The following is a 17,994-nucleotide window of genomic DNA, read 5'->3' as shown; positions in this document are numbered from 1 at the left end:
TACAAAACAGATACTTGAGACTTTAAAGGGGGGGGGGGGGAAGCAGCAGCAAAAAAAAATCCAAGCAGCTATTAAAAAGACTAATTTTTTCATATTTACTGGTTGCACTTGAGCTGAAGGTTGCAGTTAAATGTAAGTGGAACTTATGCATGTATAGGAATTCATAGTTACTCCTGTTCAAATTGCCTTAAACACTGTGGATATCATGATAGCGTAAGGGAGAATAAAAAACTAAGCCCTGTTCACTTAGAGGAATGGCTTTGTCTTACTGAAGTCGTAACAACTGAAATGCTTTTTCTGAACGTATGCTGGTTGTGTCCAAACTTCTACTCTGCATGGCCACATGCTGTGTTGGAGACCGTATGAAGCAGTGAGTGAGGTTTGGCTGGGGAGGCAACGCGGTTCAGAGAACAGGGCTGTGGTCTTGGAATTGGCTATACTTGCAGGCCTCCTGTGTGACTCCTGGCTAAGGCAGGCTGATGTCTCTGCCATCCCGGTGCTAAAAGAGGGATAATAGCTCGGGGAAAGTAAGAAAATCTGCTGATGGTTCAGAAGCACGTATGTCTGTCATGACCCTGGTTCCTGGAGCAAGCACTGTCTAGATACAGATCAGGAATTAATGCATCCCATGCTTTTGGGTTTTGGGGTTTTCTTTTGCGGGGCGTGGAGTGTTAAAGTGGTTTTGCCTTTTAGCCTTGCCTGCCTGTATCAAAGCCTCTTTCCCCCCCTCTTTTCCATTCATACTGTATCCCAGACTCTCTGCTAAGAACAGAAGCGCTGACCTTCATAACTGTCTATAAGCAGCATCTCATTTTCTGTCAGGAGTGTGTTAAACCCTAAGTACAGCAGCTTCTCGTTTGTTTGAGCTGAAGCAGCCAATGGCAACACATCAGTATTTCCTTTGTTTTGTCTGGTTCTCCTCATAATCACTGCTACCATTAAAATTTCTGGAGAAGAAAGAAGTCCTCTGCTTCTTCAAATGTACCGTGATGCATTTCCAGCACCCGCTGCTCCAGGTGATGTCACCCAAGTCATGAGAAACATTGGCATCAGCAAGTATCAGTGTTCCTTGCTCTCTGTGAAAGGCGGATTTGAGGGGTCTCAGCTCAAGCATTGCAGGGAACAGCCCCCAGTGGGGTCACCTAGGAGCTGGTGTTGCCCGTGGGGCTCCCCAGAACCAGGTGGCAGTTAGTCGCCCCAAGCAAAGTGCCAGAGCCTTATGAGTAAGGAAGAAGGGTCAGCTTGTGTGTGCTGGCCCGGACCCCTCCCAGACAGGGTGGTCCTGTGCCTGGCATAACTGGGGGCTTCCCCAAGCCTGGATATGAGGAGGAGGGTTTGGATCAGAGAGTTATCCCCCTGCCTGCGTCCACTCCTGCTGAGCCCTCTCACACTTGAGTGCTGTGTGTCTGCTGCTGGGTGCACTTGAACCTGGCACGGTCCCCGAGGGCGCGGTGCGAAGCGGCTGGAGCTGTGCGCTCTGCTCTCCTCAGCCCTGGGTCCCTCTGACGGTGGGTGACGGCCAGTTTGCGCTGTGCAGGGTGGGGGACGCAAGCATCTGAAAAGGGCTACTGGGGCTGCTGCCTGAGTTCTTAAAATGTTGCTTAGAAACCAAACTCAATATTGCCTAACTCCACCAGATCTGCAGTGCAGAACTCATTGCACAAGGGGAAAGGAGGTTTTTTATTTTTGTTATTATTTTCTACTTTTTTCCTTTTACAAGAAATAACTCACTTTTCAGCTGTTGGAGAAGGTAGTAATTGATCTACAGCTTTGCAGCTTGCCTTCCGGAATGGTTTTATTCTTAATGTAGGAATAAAACTCTGTTAGGTCAAATACACAGCAATAAATACAAGAAGCACATTAGTTTTAATATATTGGATTATTCCACTTGGTGGTGACGGGGGAAAAAAACAAGATTTAATTCCCCTGGCAATGCAGGCAAAGAAAATCACTTTCCTTGCCCATTTTTTTTCTGTTAAGTCATTTTTGTCTGTCAATGACGGTGCTGCAGGCTTTGACAGGGTTTAATTTTACTTTTTATTTTTTTTAACCTGGTGTGAAAGTAAGAAGTATTTTCTCCAAGAAATTGTCCACAAATTCACTCAATGTCTTTTATTTCTGGCTGTTACAGATTCCTTCCCTGGTGGGATGTGTGGAGCTCTCGGTACTGTCAGAAAAGAGGGGGCTGTCGTGAACTGTCAGGGTAGGCAGCTTTTAGCTTCATGCTACTGGTGGAGCAGTGAGTCCAACACAGCTGTTCCCCTTTCTCCAGGCATGCTGCTGTTGGTTTCTGTTCCTACCCTGAAGCCTCCCAGCCAGAATTAGGATTTGCTGCTTCATGCCAACTGTTTGTGTGGTGCATCACCCCCCCCCGTTCAGTGCCACCACAGCTGTTGCATCTTTCCTTGTGTCCCACAGGCTAGTGGTGGCTTGGGGCTGCCATACGGTGGTGAGTGTACCCAGCAGTGCGGGAATTTCTCCCAAGTGATGTGCCTTACAGTGCTGAAGTCTTTCATCAAATCCCGTAGTCAGCCCTTGTGCCGAGCCTTCCCTCATTTTCCTGGAAGAGCAATGATATTGGATCCTCTTTCTACAATCCCTGCTCTTCCCCAGAGGTCTGTTTTGTGTCAGGAACAGGACAGATGAGAAGAGGTGGGAATGATCTCCTTTGCTTGTCATTATGGCAGACAGGTAGAAGGTGGCTCTGCTGTGGACCAGGCAAGCAGCAGAGAGACTGCAGCGGAGATTTAGCTTGGATAACAGAGAGAAAACATCTCAGCATGGAGAAGGACTGTAAGAAAGGATTGGCAAGGGGTAAAGCCTTCATAACCAGAAAACTTTGAAAAAAGGTTAGATGACTCTGCGTCAGGAGCAATGTACAGGTGGGGAGGGGTCTGCCATAAGACAGGAGAAGGGGACTTAGAGTAGGCAAGCCTGGGTTTTGTGGTTTGGGGGTGTGCATGTGTGTACTGGTTCCAAAGCATCTCTCTCCTGTGTGCAAATTGGCAAGAGAGAGTAGGGAAAAAGCAAGGTAGGAGCCTCCATGTGGTTAACTGAGTCTTTGCACTGTGTTCATCTGTCCAGGCTGAGTTACTGCTCCAATAAGCAGGGCTCTTCTCCCACCAGCACCTAGACTCTATCTGATTGTATTTCTAAGACGAGAAAGACTTCACAATAATCCTGCTGGCAATTAATTGGCTTTTGTTCAGCAAGAGTGAACAAGATCTCATCTTAATCTGTTTCATTATTTCTCCTTGTATAGCACAGTCAACAGAAGATTAAGTTTAATTTACAAAAAAATGCAAAGTCATTACTCATATCTAGATCAGGATTTTATCTGCTTCGTTTTGCAATGCTTCATGTGTCAATGTTAACGAGAGGAGCTGCATGGTGTGTGGTGAGCTGGAAATGGCACTGCTTGACTTCGGGACCTTTTGGAAAGATTGCAAGTAGCAGAGCTCTGCTATCATCCTTTCTCTACCTCCATCTCCTGCCCTTCCTCAGAGCAGCAGCTTTGTGCTGAGGAAAACGAGCCTCTTCCCGCAGGGCAGCGGGCCATGATGCTCTTAGCCCACACCTCCTAGCTCCTTATGCAGCAGCGACCCTGAGCACACGTGTGGACAAGCGCTGTGGGAAGCCAAAAGGAAACGTCCTGGGGTCCGTGGCAGATCCAGCCAGAGGCAGGTCTTGTTTGATGCCAGGCAAGAGGCCATGCCAGGTCCCTGTGGCAGTGAGTGTCCAAGGACGTCCTGGTCCTGGTGGCGCGGGAAGGCCACATCGGTGGTTTCTGAAATGCTCCGCATAGCTGTGGACACCTGCACGTGCCTGTGGGTTTGTCTGCCCCTGTGCATTTCAATGCACTTTATCTGTGAGCGCTCGTACAACCCATCCTGCTAACCAGGCTCCCCTGCTACCCCGTCCCCCTGCCAGGCAGCTGGCTCAGAGCATCAGAGCAGTTCCCAGCACATTCCCTTTCCCCTGGTCCTTCTGAACGCGGTTCCTACATCTGCAACACGCTCAGCAGGAGGCATCTCGCTGCCGAGGCTTGCTCCCCTCCCTGGTTAGTGCTGAGCTCCCGTTCCTGCTGCAGTTAGATGTGTTCCCCCCACGAGCCGTCAGTCCAGTGAGCACTCTTGCTCCTCTGCCTTCCTGGGAGCACTGAGTGCGCTGTGGTTAATGGGTCTGCACAGATGGCAGCTCCGGATGAGTTGCTCTAAGTGCATGCAGGGGACGTTAGCCAGGGGCATGTGTAACATAGCTGGGACTCTTGCCTTGCTGGGGGGCTGCTGGACTTGCCGTGGTCAGGGACAGGCCCGCTGGTGCAGCGCTGGGGGTCACGCCTGCGACTCCCGTGTGTGGCTGCGGGCTCCCGGAGCAGGCTCGTACTGCAGCAGGGGGCACGTCGGGCAGCCCTCGGCCAGGAGCTGCGTGTACCGGCTGCCGTGACACTTCCCGGTGGAGCTCCTGCAGCGGTCCTCTCTGTGCTCCCTGCCTCCTAAGTGGCTTCCCGGTAGGAAAGCATCTTTAGGCCCTTTCCCCCCCTTTTTTTGTGTAGGGAGGTGAGGACAGGGCAGGCACTGCCCCAAGGACATCAGGAGGAGCCAACTAGATGAAGAAGCAGGCAATCAGGTTAGCTCCCTGCCAGCGCTGCCCGCCTGCGGACTTTGATTTTCCCTGAGATATCTGTATGGAGGGGCAGCAATGAAGGAGGCATGGGAATGGCTCTGTCTGAACTGCAAAGAGAGGTGTGTGCCTCAGGGATGTTTCTTCCAGTTCTTTGGAAGTTTTCTACTCCCGACAGGCTTGTGTGCCCAAATGCAAGGATAAGTCACTGGCTTTCCATGCCATTTGTAACCATGCTCATCTCAGCTGTAGGTACCCTCTGCTGCAGGTGTGGCTGATGCCCAGCTACCCTGGCTCTCAGGCAGTGCCATTTCCAGCCTCTACAAGCTGTTTAGTTTAGGGGGAATCAGTCACCTGAACTATCCTCCCTTTTACAACTGGCTAGAACAGCTGGGCTAGAAGCAACAGGGAATTGTCAGATAGATTATTTCCCCCCCTTCAATCCCCCATTCCTCCCATCCCCAGTCTTAAGTTCGTGATGGGGGAGCAAACTCCACCATCTGTCCACAAACCTCCTAGGTGGGTAATAATTGATGCTTCATATAGAAAAATTCAATTAGATGTGACATGAGATGTATGCTAGTTCTTCCTTGCTGGGGCCCCATTTTGCTCTGTTCTGTTCCTCTGCAAGAGACTTGCTGTAGAAGCTATTATGAAAAAAAACAAACAAACAAACAAACAAAAAAACCCCAACCAAATACAAAACAACCCAACCAACCTTTTAAGTATAATGGCATTTATAGCCAGGACTAGCTGTGGTGGGCTTTGTGGAAAAGAAAACTGCAGTGAGATCTTGTGCAACCGCAGCCACCAGAATGCAGTTGGCTACCCAGGACATCAGATGCCAGCCGCTAAGAGCAGGAAAGGGCTGAGCGAACTGCTCTCTCTAGGGCTTCTCTGAGTGCCTCCAAGTATTAAAGCAGCCAGGCTGAGAGATGTGTTTATGTTGGTTTCTTGGTCCAGAGTGAGTAGTTCACATCTTAAACTCTCTCTCTAATTCTTCTCATCCAGCTGTTTTGTTCCAGCGTGGGGTGTTTCAGAGGACATTTCCATTCTTCATTCAGTGTAGCTCACTACTAAGTTCAGCAGTGGTCTGTCCGCGAGATGGCTGTGGTGCACGGCGGGTTTGGGGTGTGTGAAGGAAATTAGGAGCCCTTTCTACAGCTATTCTTGCCATGTTCAGGACTGGGAGGAGACCCTTTTGTGTGGCTTTGGTTTTGTTTTTTTTTTTTTTCTCCAGCGTGAATGCTCCAGCAACACTAAATTTTTGTGGTTTAATGTTCAGATTTCTAAATGCTGAGTGTGGGTGATGAGAATATCAGTTATAACTTACCTGGGGACAGAACTCATTCTGTCTGTACAGTACACGTCTGCATGGGTCATCAATGTTCCCAAAAACTACTGTGTGATGTCATAGAGCTGCTTGCTGGTATTGGCACAACAGAAAGCAGAAGGAGGTCCCGTTGAAGCTGCATGTGGTAAAGCTCCCAGCCGCTGATGGGCTGTAATACATCTAAACCCGTTTGTCACAGTGGCACTGACTTTCTGTAATCCTATGAAATTGCATCATCTGTTTCCATGAAGTCTGTAACATGTGAGAGCCTGTTAACCTCCTGTGCTCTGTTTGTCTCTGACAGATGAGTTGAATTGTCTTGGAATTGGATGTATGTGTAGTGCAGATTTCAGTGTGTTCAGACTTCTGGTATTTGATCAAAATTCAAAAGGCATTTGGAACACTATTTTTATAATGTGAGCAAGATCTCCCCCCCCCCAGCTCCCCTGCCAAGTACCCAGGCACTCGCTCTGAGACTCCAGCGCTGATGTGGCTGAGCGCAAGGGGTAATCGCTCCCCTGAGGTCAGCAGCAGCTCTTGCAAGAAGCTCTGTGGAGCAGAGGTAGCTGTTTGCCACAGTGAAGCTGCAAGGCACCAAGTGTCTTGGAAAGCACTTCTTGGAGGCAAGTGGGACGGTCAGGAGCCAAGGTGACATCAGGCCTGCTGGCGCAAGGGTGGGGGGAGCGCCCCTGTGCAGCTGCATTCACTGTACTGCTGCCGGGGAGCCTGTGTGTGCCTGGTAGTTCAGCCTGGATAATCCTGAAGTGGGGACCATGGCCCTGCCTTGTATTTGCAAGGGACACAATGCCTGAAGGCTTAATCCTGCAGTTTATCCTGGATGTGTGATGGTGGCTTAGGAAAGGTTTGGTTTAACTATCGTGTCAAGATGTGGAATATTGCTCCCCTTGCTGCACTGATTCCTTAGGGACAGATGGAGGCCTTGGTCCTTCCATGGGGCAGAGAATTTGCAGCGAGGTGAATACTAACTAGCGATTTTGTCAGCTGCACTAAAGGCAGTGGTGAATAAAGCAGCATTGTGTGACAGTGTATGCAGCGTTAACGGAGGGGAAGTTGTTCTGGTCTCTTTTGGGTCAGAACCAAGGCTGAACTCACAGTAGAGCTACAGTTACAGATGACCTGGAGGGCATCTGTCAGGGCTGGGCTGTGTAGGAGCCTTCCTGGACCTCCTCTGTGCCTTGTGTGAATTCTCACTATGTGTAAGTGCAGCTGTGCTGCTGCTCTGCAATCCCATTGCCCTTTAGGTGCTTCTGACAGGTTCAGGCTGCTGGGCTGGGGAACAGAACACGTACCTCTTTCTGGGAGACTCATGGTATTGCACAATAATTAGTTTTTGGATAGGACTGGCTGACATCATTCCACATAACTGAACAGAAGAAGCAGGCTGAAGCACAGGACACGCATACCCAGCACACAAGGGAAGATCCACACACAATTATGTCACTTTATTACGTTTGCCTGCATTCTGGCTTGGTACAGCTGTAGTTTGGAAAGCCAGTGTGCCCTAGGCATCCAGGTGCCACGGCACAGAAAGCCCAATGTAGCAGAGTGTGCACAAGTGACTAGCTCAGCTCTCTCCTTTGGCTACAGGTGATAGTAGTACACTGCACTTGTAACGGTGCACTTTGACGCAAAGTGGCATTCAGGTATGTATGTGCTGGCAGCCTAGGAAGGGAAGCTAGACACAAAAATGGAAGTGCCTATCACTCCAGGCAACTCCAGCTTTGCTTTGTTAAGAGGATGCTCTTCTGAGAAGACAAACTAGCAGGGACAGGCTTGGCTCAGGGGAAGCTTGGGTGTCTTTGTTAAGGACGGTGGCTCACAGCCCTGAGTGATATCAAGAGGCACTAGTGGGAGCCTGTATGAAGTGCTGTCTTGTCAGCAAGCATATGGAGTGCAGGCCCTGTTAGCAGGCAGGAAGAACTGAGATCAAGTGGGGCTAGCAACAGCTTTCTCTGTGAAGAATATCTCCTGCCTGCAAAGAGTCATACTGGGTGACCAGGGTGCTTATTAGATGAAGCATGCAGAGGGCAGGAAGGGGTAGGTAAGGTCAGTTTTGCCTGTTCCTGGACCCCCTCCCCAGTTTGCTTCTAACCCTTTTCCCTAAGTCTTTGTCATCTCTCTCCCAGCAATTACTCTCAGTTGCCATCTGTCTGAGAGAACCAAGTGAAGCCCCATGGTTGGACATCAGAGAGGTTTCAGTTCTCACCACTTTCCTTGATAAATGGATGCTGGGAACAGTGTAAGAGAAAGGGATCCAATCCCTAGTGCTTTGCATTATCACTAAAAATGAAACTAAGAGCACTTGGCAGCCAAGCTACAGCTCCTGTATGGCAAGCAATAGACATCTCTTTATAAATGGGAGAAGCTAAGGTTCTCGCTGCAGGTCTAGGAAGCGGTTGGTGACAGATGTGACAGGGCTCTGGGTTTCCCTGGTATGTTCTCAGGCACAAGGTCTATGCTTCTTTGCTCCCCCAGCTCCCCCCGACTTTCAGAAAATATGCCCAAACTACCCTTTAAGGTTAAGGGATGCCCAACTCTTGGAAGCAGGCAGGATGGGTGTCTAGCTCAGGCTGGGTACTAGGGGTTAGCGGCTTAGGAGAGGAGTCAAGTCTGCAGGATTTTTAGGTGATTTCATGTCTAACGGAGAACATCAGTGCAAATGGTGAGGCTGAGTCGTGTGGTACATTCACCAATCTATTCACATTCTTTGCATAGTCCTCTTGAGGAAAGATGGGTGGTGGCCCCTGGCACCTTGCACGCACATTCATACGCAGAAAGGTTGTGTGCTCTGCAGCCTGGAAGCAGCACCATGCAGAAACCGTCCAAAGGCCGTGAGATGCCCTGAGGGAAGTCAGCTCCAGCATGCAGGCCTCAGTTCAGCACGGCTATGGCTCCACAGTCACGCTGCTGTTGGTAACACGTACGCCATACCATCCCTTCCAGAACAGCGTGTCCTGGCCGCCGTGTTCAAAGCGGACAAAGCGGACCCCAGGCCCATAGTTGGAAAAGGTGTGAGAGATCTTTGGGATGAGAGACAAAATGGTTGTTGGTAAGCGTCAAACACCATGAACCTACCCTTCAGCACAGAGCCTTCAACCCCACCTGCCCCAGTCATACCTACCAGGCTGGGTAACAATGAGGACATTTGCAGTGGGAGTTACTGGGAGGAGCTTTGATCCCATTGTTGTTCAGAGGCCACTGAACCTCTCCCAGCTGGGCATCTCCTTCATTTTACACCTGCAGTGGTGGCTCATCAAGTTTCCAAGTTTTACGTAAGGTAGCCTCCCATTAGAATCTCTGTTCAATCACCTGGCTCCACAGAACCTTCTCCTCCTGAACTCTCCTGCTTCTCTCTGCTTGAAAATATTCCTGATTCATGCAGGCTGGGTGTCACCTGCTGAGCTCACAGGTGTAACTCACCTCAGTCCAGTTGGCATCGTTGTCCTGTGGGATGGAAATGGTCTCACTTTTGTACTCTGCCAGAACATCCTCATTCTCCGAGAGCAGCTTCACACAGAGCTCATAGAGGCAGCCAGCATCACTGCGTCCCGCGTACCTGCAAGGAGACCCAAGCTGCTAGCCTCACCTGCATGATCTCTGCAGACAGAGCATGCAGCTGCATCTTGCTGAACGCAGGCTCTACCAGTCTCATCAGGTTCCTGCAGCCTTGGTTTGATGTGGAGATCTGTAATGGTTCTTACCCCAGCCCACCACCTCCCCTCGTCCACAGCAGGAACCTGCTCTTCAGAGGCCACACGCACCAACAGTCTGAAGTCGTGGGAGCTGCCTGCGGGTGCTGTAAGCCGAGATCGTGCCCTGTCCCACACCTGGGGGATTCTGGCAGCTGAGGTTTTAAGGCCCAGTGCAGGTATATGCCCTCCCTTCTCCTTCTTGACTCTCTGCCGGGCTTCTGAGGCATCCTTGCTACTTACCAGTCTTTTACCACAACTTTAGGCTGGGTTGTATCCATCAGCTCTTCCCAGTAGCCCTCAGCCTTAAGGTCGATGACCTGCGCCTTTCGACACCACCTGAAACACAAGATGTTAATTGGTATCACAGTCTCTCTGGGACTGGGGGAACCAAAAATGTCCCCTTCCCTGGATAAGAGAAGAAAGCAGCCTTACTCATAAGATGTAACAAAGTATTTATGGACTTCTTCACTAGGGAATTCTTTTCCAAAGTCCCCAGGGAGCTCTTCAATTTTCCAGCCATCGCCTCCATTCTCTACCTCTCCCCAGTGCTGCAGGTCTTCTGCAGATGGCAGAAAAGAGTCAGATGAGTCTTTGTTTCTGTGGGCCAGGGGAACCTGACCATCTCCCACTGGACCCTTGCTCTGGCCTGGGAAAGGCACGCGGTTAGATGCAGCACCAGTGTTGTATGTAGGCTATGGAGATGTTTAAGTAGAGGTGAGGCAAAAACCTTTAGTCTGGCTGAGCTTAATACCAACAAATCTAACATGCCCCACCAAAACGGCTATGTACACGTGGCTTTAAGTACTCCAGTGAAATTATTGAGGTATTCTGAACTGTGTGTCAGCATAGGTAGAAATAGCCTGCAGAGAGATGCCAATTGCTTTATTTCTAAATTTTCTAAATTGCTAAGTGATGTTTCTAGCAGTAGTGTGGCCTTAAACACTGGGCTTTTCTAGTTGTAGCCAGAGGGAACCCAGATGTTGGAAAAGCTTACAGAAAAAAAATCTGTAAACAAAATGGAGAAGCAGCATTGATATTGCTTTGGTCTATGATGTGTGAAATGTATTTGTTGTCGCTTGGGTTGTGAGGCTTGGCCACTGCCGCTTACTGCCAAGCAAAGTTCATAGGTTATCAGAAAAATGGCAAATGGGATAGATATGTGCACAGCTCTGACACGGGCTGTAGCAAGGAAGGTAAAACAAGATTTGCCTGAGCTGTGTCAAGGAAGGAAGCGTCAAGTGTCCGGTCAGCTAAAGGCAGACCAGCTCCTGAGTTGGGGAAAGGCTTGATCTTTCCTGTCATGGTTTGGCAAGAAGCAGTCTAGAAATGCAGATGCCACTATCATTACTGTGTGGGACAGGGGTTCTGCAAAGGACATTTTAGTTCTCAAATGGGATTTGGATGCCTGCAGGGGCTTATATAAAGTTGATGTCAAGTAAAGCCCTTTGCAAAGGCTGATTATCAAAGGCCTTCATGCCCATTAGATGATTTGACTGCATGCAATAAGTGATTTGACTCTTGGGCAAGAAGAAAATGCTGCAACCTGATAGCAACTAAGATCTCTTTTCAAGGACTGGAGATGCCCAATTTCCAGTGACTGATCTCTATGAAATCTTGGGGCTTTTATGTTTGTCTCTCACCTTCACCACAAGGGTTCTTGATGAGATTCTTCCTCTTCTTACTCAGGAAGTAGAAGTTTTGCCAGTTCTCTGCATCCTCCTGTGACTCTGCTCCAGTGAGGCCTTCCTGCTGACACTTCAGAATCCAAAGTGCAGCTCCATCGACCAGGTTCTTCCACTGGCAGCAGACCAGGCGGCACACCAGCACCAAATCCACCGCAGGTATGGAAGCCAGAATTCTGATCAGGACTGCTTCAGGGAGGGACTCCATCCTTGGGCCAGGCTGGGTAGAGCTTTGTGAGAAAGAAGGGGGAAAGGAATGGTGACAGTGGTCCTTCAGACATGGGGTCCCCCACCCTCAGTGATGTCGAACACTGATGCAGTCTAAGAAAGGGAAAATAAGCATGTTACCCTAGAGCATGGTTTGGGGGGCATGGATAGCTTCCTAACCTCAAGATCTCCTGACCTCTATTAAGTTAATACCCTGAAGCACATAGGCAGACTAATATTTTATGTTTTAGGGGAAGCCCTTAGTTAAATCCATCCACAAAATGCAGGTAGCTGACATCTGCAATTGCGGATGGTTTGTCAGTTTCCCAGACTGGAATCAGCCCTTCCAGAAATCTCTGCTGTTGCAAAAATCTGCTTCCTCTGCAGAGGGAGGCATCTGGGTGCCTGTTCGGCCTTTAAGAGCGTCACTGATACAAACGCTGCAGAGCAGTACCTGACTATCAGTGGGGAGCACCTTGCCAACCACATTTGCAGCAGTTTGTTCCCCGTCTGAAAGGCACGGCCTCACGGGGCCGGCACTTAATCCCCTTACCATAAGCCTGTATAAAGTCCAGGTCTGAGCAAAACTGAAGATAGCTCAGATGATAGTTTCCAGTATTCCTTTTCCTATGGTCTTATAACCTGAGCAATTAAGTCAGAGGTGTGAGCTTTAGCTTCATGGGCCAGTTCTGCCCTTCCGACAGCTCTCTGCTGCTCGAGTCCAGCGCCAGGTGCCGCAGGAGCAAGGGCAGATGAGTGTGCAGATTCGTGTCGCCACCAGCCTGGGGTGATGCACTGTGACATGGCTCTTATCTCGGCTGAGGCCTGATGCGGGGAAGCTGCTGAGACCGCAGCGAATGCGGAGATGCAGCCCAACGCCCCAGGGCTCGTTAAGCCCCGGAGAGCGCTAGGAACAGAGCAGGAGGGAGCCTGACACGCCACCGGGTGACACAGGCAGCGCCAGATCTGGCGGGGAGGGACGAAATAGGGAGTCACTGCCCTAACGGCACCTGGGCATTCCCGGTCCGCGCAGGCAGCGGGAGGCAGCTGTCACTTAGCATCCCTGGCTTTATGGGGGCAGCACCCCCACCCCCCCCCCCCACCCCCCTCCTTTCCAACCCTCAGCCACAGTCCCGAAGGATAAAATGCGATTTTAGAAAAAACACGGGCGCGACCCACGCTGCTGGTTCCGCCTGCTGCGGGGCTTTCACAGGTCCCGCTCCGCGCACGGCACGGCAGGGCGACCACCCCGGCTAGGGCCTTCCCGCCCTCCATGGCACGGCCCCGCCACCAGGGCAGCCCCCGTCCCTACCGACGCTCCCCCCTGCCCCCCGCCCCGCCGCAGGGAGCCCCCGGGCCGCGCTTACCTCGGGCGCTGATGTCGGTGACGGCTGGGCCGGGCCCCGCTGATAAAGGGCAGGGCCGGCGGGGGCGGGGGGGGGAAGGCCCCGCCCCTGGCCCCGCCCCGCCTCCTGCGCGACCCCGCCCCGCCTCCTGCGCGGCCCCGCCCCGCCCGCTGCGGAAGGGCCGCCGCTCACATCCGTGTCCGGAGTCCGCCGCGGGCCGAGCCCAGGTGGGGCGGGGGGCGGGGGGGGCACGGCCCCGTCCCGGCGGGGGGCGGTGCGCGGTCCCGCGGTCCCTCGCGCAAACGCTGCTTGTCTCCCGCAACCGTCGGTGCCCCGGGGTCCCCGGCGCGGCGGCTGTCGGGGCCATGACGACCATCTGCGACCTGCCCGAGGACGTGCTGGTGGAGCTGCTGTCGCTGCTGCCGGCCCGGGACCTGCTCCGCACCTGCAGGCTGGTCTGCGCGCAGTGGCGGGCCGTGGTGGACCTGACCACCCTGTGGAAGCGCAAGTGCCAGCGCGAGGGCTTCTACCTTCAGAATCTGGACAGAAGCATCTCCGACTGGAAGATCTTCTATATTCTCTGCAGCTTGAAGAGGAACTTAATCAAAAACCCCTGTGCTGAAGGTTTGTTTAATTATTTATTGTAGAGGGCGAAGAGAGTTTCCCAACAGACAGAATGAGCTGGTCTCCTGCATTACTCACGTACCGCTGGTGTCATACGACTGTCCCGCTGCTGAGGGATCTCCGCTGGGGCTGACCCACGAGTGAACATCTGCGGCAGAACTGCCGTGGGGGGCGTGAAGTGTTGGTAAATACGTATCTATGGCTGGGACCAGAAAAATCTGGAGTCACGAAGGCCCCAGCTCAAGCAGACGGTGACGGTTAATTTGCACAGCAAGTACAATATGGTGATAAAACTATCAGGTCTTGGGATTAAACACTGGGCAGCTGGGGGATTCTTGTTGTCAAAGACTTGACTAGCATGGCTACAGTAATTCTGCTTTATTACTGATTATGAGTTTTTGATGTGGTCAGCAAGCTGCCGTCTATTGTCCTAGCTGCTGACAGCCACGTTAAGAGTAATGGCAGCATGAAGACAGGAGTCACTTTCAGCTTTAAGAAAAACAGAATGTGTCTGAAAACTCATCAGAGTAGGTTCCTAGTATTCTTCTGTAGCCAATTCTTTGACAAAAGCAGAGATACTACTAGAAACTGCAGTGAGGTCCTACTGCTCACCTTTACTGTCTGTGCTTTTAGAGAACTTTCAGCACTGGAAACTTGACAAGAATGAAGGAGATAAATGGAAGATTGAGCATCTGCCTGGACCTCATGGAAAAGAGATGCCAGGCTCCAAAGTACACAAATACTTTGTCACTTCATATGGGTAAGAGCTGGATTCCAGGAGCTGGGAGAGCTGCTTCCTCCTGTCTGCAAAGGCACTATGATTAGAAGGCTTGCGCCAGGTCAGAAAAGGAAGGAGCTTAATTAACCTTTTGGAATTATAGAATCATTTAGGTTGAAAAAGATCTTTAAAATCATCGTCCACTCATCCGTTAAACCAGCACTGCCACGTCCACCACTAAACCATGTCCCAAAGTGCCACATCTACATGTTTTTTTGGTGAAGAAATTTTTCCTAATATCCAATGTAACCCTCCCCTGGTGCAACTTGAGGCCATTTCCTCTTGTCCTGTCCTTGTTAGTTGGGAGAAAAGTCCGACCCCCCCTGTCCACACCCTCCTGTCAGGCAGTTGTAGAGAGCAGTCTCCCCGGAGCCTCCTTTTCTCCAGGCTAAACAAACTTTTATCCTAGTTAGTCTAAAGAGACGGGTGGGCTGCTGAGAGACTTAACCACAGCATGTGCTAAGTTTGAATACTTAAAAGGGGGCTTATAAGAAAGATGGGGACAGACTTTTTAGTAGGGCCTGTAGCAATAGGACAAGGGGTGATGGTTTTAAACTAAGAGGGGAGATTGAGATTAGATCTTGGGAAGAAACTGCTCCCGGTGAGGGCGGCGCCGGCACAGGCTGCCCAGAGCAGCTGTGGGTGCCCCAGCCCTGGCAGTGCCCAAGGCCAGGCTGGACGGGGCTGGGAGCAGCCGGGGCTGGGGGGAGGGGTCCCTGCCCACGGCAGGGGCTGCAGCTGGGTGCTCTGTGCGGTCCCTTCCCACCCAAACTGCTCTAGAATTCTCTGCCCCTGCCAGGAATTGCATGTAACTTTTATAGTCGTTATAATCCACGTGGGATCCTGCTTCTTGCCTACCCAAAGGGGGTGGGCAAAGGTTAAGGTTTGGCAAGCTAATCAGCTGCACTTACCTGACAAAGTCAAAGCTCTGTAACCTCTGAGAGTTTAGGTGGGGTTGTCATGCTAACAGCTGCAATAAAAGCTGTCAACAGAGGAGGATTAGCTGCTTTTTACATCCATTAAGCAGTAGTTTCCTGTTGCCAATATATGCTATGCAAGCACAAGGACCCCTCTTAATCCAGTTTGTAGGTAACTATTCCTTTCGTCTGGGGGTGAAGCTACTCCTTTTGCTTCCTTGTCTTGTTCTGGCTCTGGAAAAAGGCACGCTTCAGCCATATCAGCCTCACAGGCCTTCACGGTCTGGGTGGCTTTTGGTGCGAGTAAAGCTGTCAGGGAAAGTATGGACATTGAGAGGGAAGAGATGTGTTTTCTGAAGTTGTGAATATTTTTATTGCTGTTGCAGGCCATGCTTCAAATCTCAACTCATTACCCTGCAGAAAGAAGGATACTGGAATCAGTTGATGGATGAGAAACGGCCTGAAATTGTAGTCAAGGACTGGTAAGTACATGCACTGAAAACTAGAGTTTCTGGCACTGACTTAAAGCTAGGCGTCTGAAGGTTTTCATGCTGTAAAATCAGTTCTATACCCTTTGGGAGCTGTAGCTCTCAAGTAAAGCATAAGATAAATCCAGGGTTATGCAAAGGGCTATAAGGAGGTAGCAGAGCAGGATAGCTGGAGTTCCACAACTTCTTCATAGCTGTGCAGATGACAGGCCTTTTCCTCTGCAGATGGGGATCTCCGTGGAGACTGGTTTTGAACACTAAAGAAAACCAAACACGGTATATACAGCCCTGCTTCTTGATTATCCCCTGCCTCTAGGTATGCTGCCAGATTTGACTGCGGGTGTCGCTATGAGCTTACAGTGAGGCTGCTCTCTGAAGACTACATTGTCCTTGAGGAGTTCCGCCCTGAGCCAGTGGTTATAGAGCAGTGGAATGATGCAGCATGGAGAGAGGTAAGCGGCAGCCCTGTGGGCAGCAGCTTTACATCAGTATTGTGACACCGGAATCTTGCAAGTCTTACTTGGCCAGAAGTCCCAAGTGGACCTTCTTCCTCTGCTCTTCAGCTTCCTCTGCTCAATACAGAAGTTAAGTCCTTGCTGTTGACAGTGCTGAAGCAGTGCTTTGAAAGAGCAAGGTCTGCTTTGTAGGCACCCAGGATTTTCTAAAGATCATCCCCTGGGCTTCCGTGTTGTTTTAACTCGGTCTCTTTGTTTCTGTTTTTCACTTAAGTTTTTGTCCAAATAACTTAAGTTCCAAGAGCACAGTTCTTGTTTCTGTTGGATCAAAAAGCTTTATTTTAAAACTACTGTATGGATATAAAGTACTGCAGACATTACTTTTCTTAAACTGCTAAACATGTTTAACTGGTTTGATTGGCTGTAGCTTCCCCATTACACTGCTGCTTACATGACAAACATACCTAAGAATCGTGCTTCATGTTGCATTTGACGTGGAGAGGATTTCAGGGCAGAAGAGCAGCTTTTTTCCTGTCCCTCAAAAAGGGTATGATGCACTCCCAATGAAAGCTGTCTTAGGATGAGCTTTTCCCAAGACCAAGACTCGCATACTGCAGTTGTCCCAGCTTCTAGGTCAGCGCTGGGTTATTTAGGCAAATTAACAGGAATTTTCTTCTTTCTCTCCAGATTTCTCACACCTTCCAGAATTACCCAGCTGGAGTACGTTACATCTGGTTTCAGCACGGAGGCCAAGACACCCAGTTCTGGGCAGGATGGTACGGGATCCGAGTGACAAACAGCAGCATCACCATTGGGCCCCTGACATTGTTATGAAGACAAAATCTAAGTCCTTTTTACCTCAGGACTGTAACCAGGTGGTCTCAGGTGCACTTATTTGTCTGTACTCTCTGGGTGGGTCCTGGCTTTTCTTGCACAGTTGATCGCGCGTACAAGCAGCTAGTTCTCCTTGTTCACAGCAGAACTTCTGCAGGCCTAGCCCCTTGAAGATTTCTGTCTTCCATCTTCCATCCTCCTGTACCATGGATGTTACTGCAATTACTAGCGCCCTTCCACAGGAGGAAGACTAGGACAATTAAATATGACATCTGTCTTTTCTAGTTAATATTGCCTGTACTACAGACAAACAGTAAGTCTTAAATAGAAACCTTTTCCTGTTTATGGAACTTAAGAAAGATAAGGCTAAAATTTTTTCACTTTGGATCACTAATGCTGTCAAGGGCTTTGCTACAGAGAGACTTGTTTTGTATGGTATTTTCCTGTTTCAGTTTATGTATAAAAACATGTATCTTTCATGTCAGACCTTTCATAGTATAAGGAAACTGTCAATCCTTTTTCATAAAAGCTGTGTTGCTGGTACTTAGTTCCTTACTGTTTCTGTAAGTGTGTATGATCAAAATGGTACGTGCCTTCCCTGTCCAACTACAGCCCATCGCTGTTGGAATAAACAGCTAAAGAGGAGGTAAGAAATCCCTTACGGCGGCTGCCTTACAGCCTAAGTGCCTTTTGACTGGGCTGGGCCTTTTCCGTACTACCTTCGCACTACCAGAGTACTTTGTTTGTACTGACCAGTGTAACCCTATATAAACTGTTAAAGCAGCGCACAACCTCAGTCGAGAGTATTCTTGCACTTTTTACTGAGGCCTTCCATCTGCTTTGATAGGTGCAGGATTAACCACAGTTCCCTTGGCTGTTCTCTGTTCGCACTAGGACGTTTGGCCCGCGTCCTTGCTGGGCAGACAAATCCCACCTCATTAATGCCACCTGTGGGAGAAAGCTCTCCCACAGGAAGGGGAGAGGCTGAGGTTGC

At 50.2% G+C, this 17,994-nt stretch overlaps 3 protein-coding genes across 9 annotated transcripts in view; 2 read left to right on the top strand and 1 right to left on the bottom strand.

Annotated features, from left to right (window-relative positions):
* The window catches only part of DISP3 (dispatched RND transporter family member 3), a 162,258-nt gene extending 150,811 nt beyond the window's left edge, over nucleotides 1–11,447 (top strand). For all 6 annotated transcript variants that reach the window (XM_056330957.1, XM_056330961.1, XM_056330956.1 and 3 more), the window contains one exon: nucleotides 11,356–11,447. The gene's annotated coding sequence lies outside the window, so the exon portion shown is untranslated. The remainder of the gene's footprint in view (nucleotides 1–11,355) is intronic.
* FBXO2 (F-box protein 2) lies at nucleotides 7,405–12,997 on the bottom strand. 2 transcript variants are annotated; one of them, XM_056330978.1, is made up of 6 exons: nucleotides 12,926–12,997; nucleotides 11,310–11,581; nucleotides 10,102–10,228; nucleotides 9,910–10,005; nucleotides 9,398–9,533; nucleotides 7,405–8,997 (listed from the first exon to the last, which is right to left on the bottom strand). In XM_056330978.1, the coding sequence occupies exons 2-6, from the start codon at nucleotides 11,557–11,559 to the stop codon at nucleotides 8,863–8,865; spliced, it is 744 nt and encodes a 247-aa protein (XP_056186953.1). In that variant the 5' UTR covers nucleotides 11,560–11,581; nucleotides 12,926–12,997; the 3' UTR covers nucleotides 7,405–8,862. The 2 variants fall into 2 exon arrangements, 1 of the variants encoding a protein (XP_056186953.1); XR_008820650.1 differs by lacking the exon at nucleotides 12,926–12,997 and having other exon boundaries at nucleotides 8,862–8,997; nucleotides 9,099–9,533; nucleotides 11,310–11,588.
* On the top strand, nucleotides 12,680–17,543 carry LOC130145718 (F-box only protein 6-like). The gene is made up of 5 exons (XM_056330969.1): nucleotides 12,680–13,528; nucleotides 14,162–14,288; nucleotides 15,610–15,705; nucleotides 16,028–16,163; nucleotides 16,854–17,543. Exons 1-5 carry the CDS (start codon nucleotides 12,832–12,834, stop codon nucleotides 16,998–17,000), a joined length of 1,203 nt encoding a protein of 400 aa, XP_056186944.1. The 5' UTR covers nucleotides 12,680–12,831; the 3' UTR covers nucleotides 17,001–17,543.
* The last annotated feature ends 451 nt before the right edge of the window (nucleotides 17,544–17,994 follow it).

Source organism: Falco biarmicus, chromosome 3 (assembly GCF_023638135.1).
Source record: "Falco biarmicus isolate bFalBia1 chromosome 3, bFalBia1.pri, whole genome shotgun sequence".
Classification (NCBI taxonomy): domain Eukaryota; kingdom Metazoa; phylum Chordata; class Aves; order Falconiformes; family Falconidae; genus Falco; species Falco biarmicus.
This window is presented reverse-complemented; position numbering and strand designations above follow the sequence as displayed.

What these genes read in the sequence shown, in the direction of transcription:
- FBXO2 (XM_056330978.1), bottom strand. Translation starts at nt 11,559, where the DNA reads ATGGAGTCCCTCCCTGAAGCAGTCCTGATCAGAATTCTGGCTTCCATA. An exon ending in AAAGTTGTGGTAAAAGACTG is followed by an intron (nt 9,534 to 9,909) that starts GTAAGTAGCAAG and finishes GTCTCCTTGCAG; the next exon opens with GTACGCGGGACGCAGTGATG. An exon ending in ACGATGCCAACTGGACTGAG is followed by an intron (nt 8,998 to 9,397) that starts GTGAGTTACACC and finishes CTCATCCCAAAG; the next exon opens with ATCTCTCACACCTTTTCCAA.
- LOC130145718 (XM_056330969.1), top strand. Translation starts at nt 12,832, where the DNA reads ATGGCACGGCCCCGCCACCAGGGCAGCCCCCGTCCCTACCGACGCTCC. An exon ending in TACTTTGTCACTTCATATGG is followed by an intron (nt 14,289 to 15,609) that starts GTAAGAGCTGGA and finishes TTGCTGTTGCAG; the next exon opens with GCCATGCTTCAAATCTCAAC. An exon ending in GAAATTGTAGTCAAGGACTG is followed by an intron (nt 15,706 to 16,027) that starts GTAAGTACATGC and finishes CCCTGCCTCTAG; the next exon opens with GTATGCTGCCAGATTTGACT.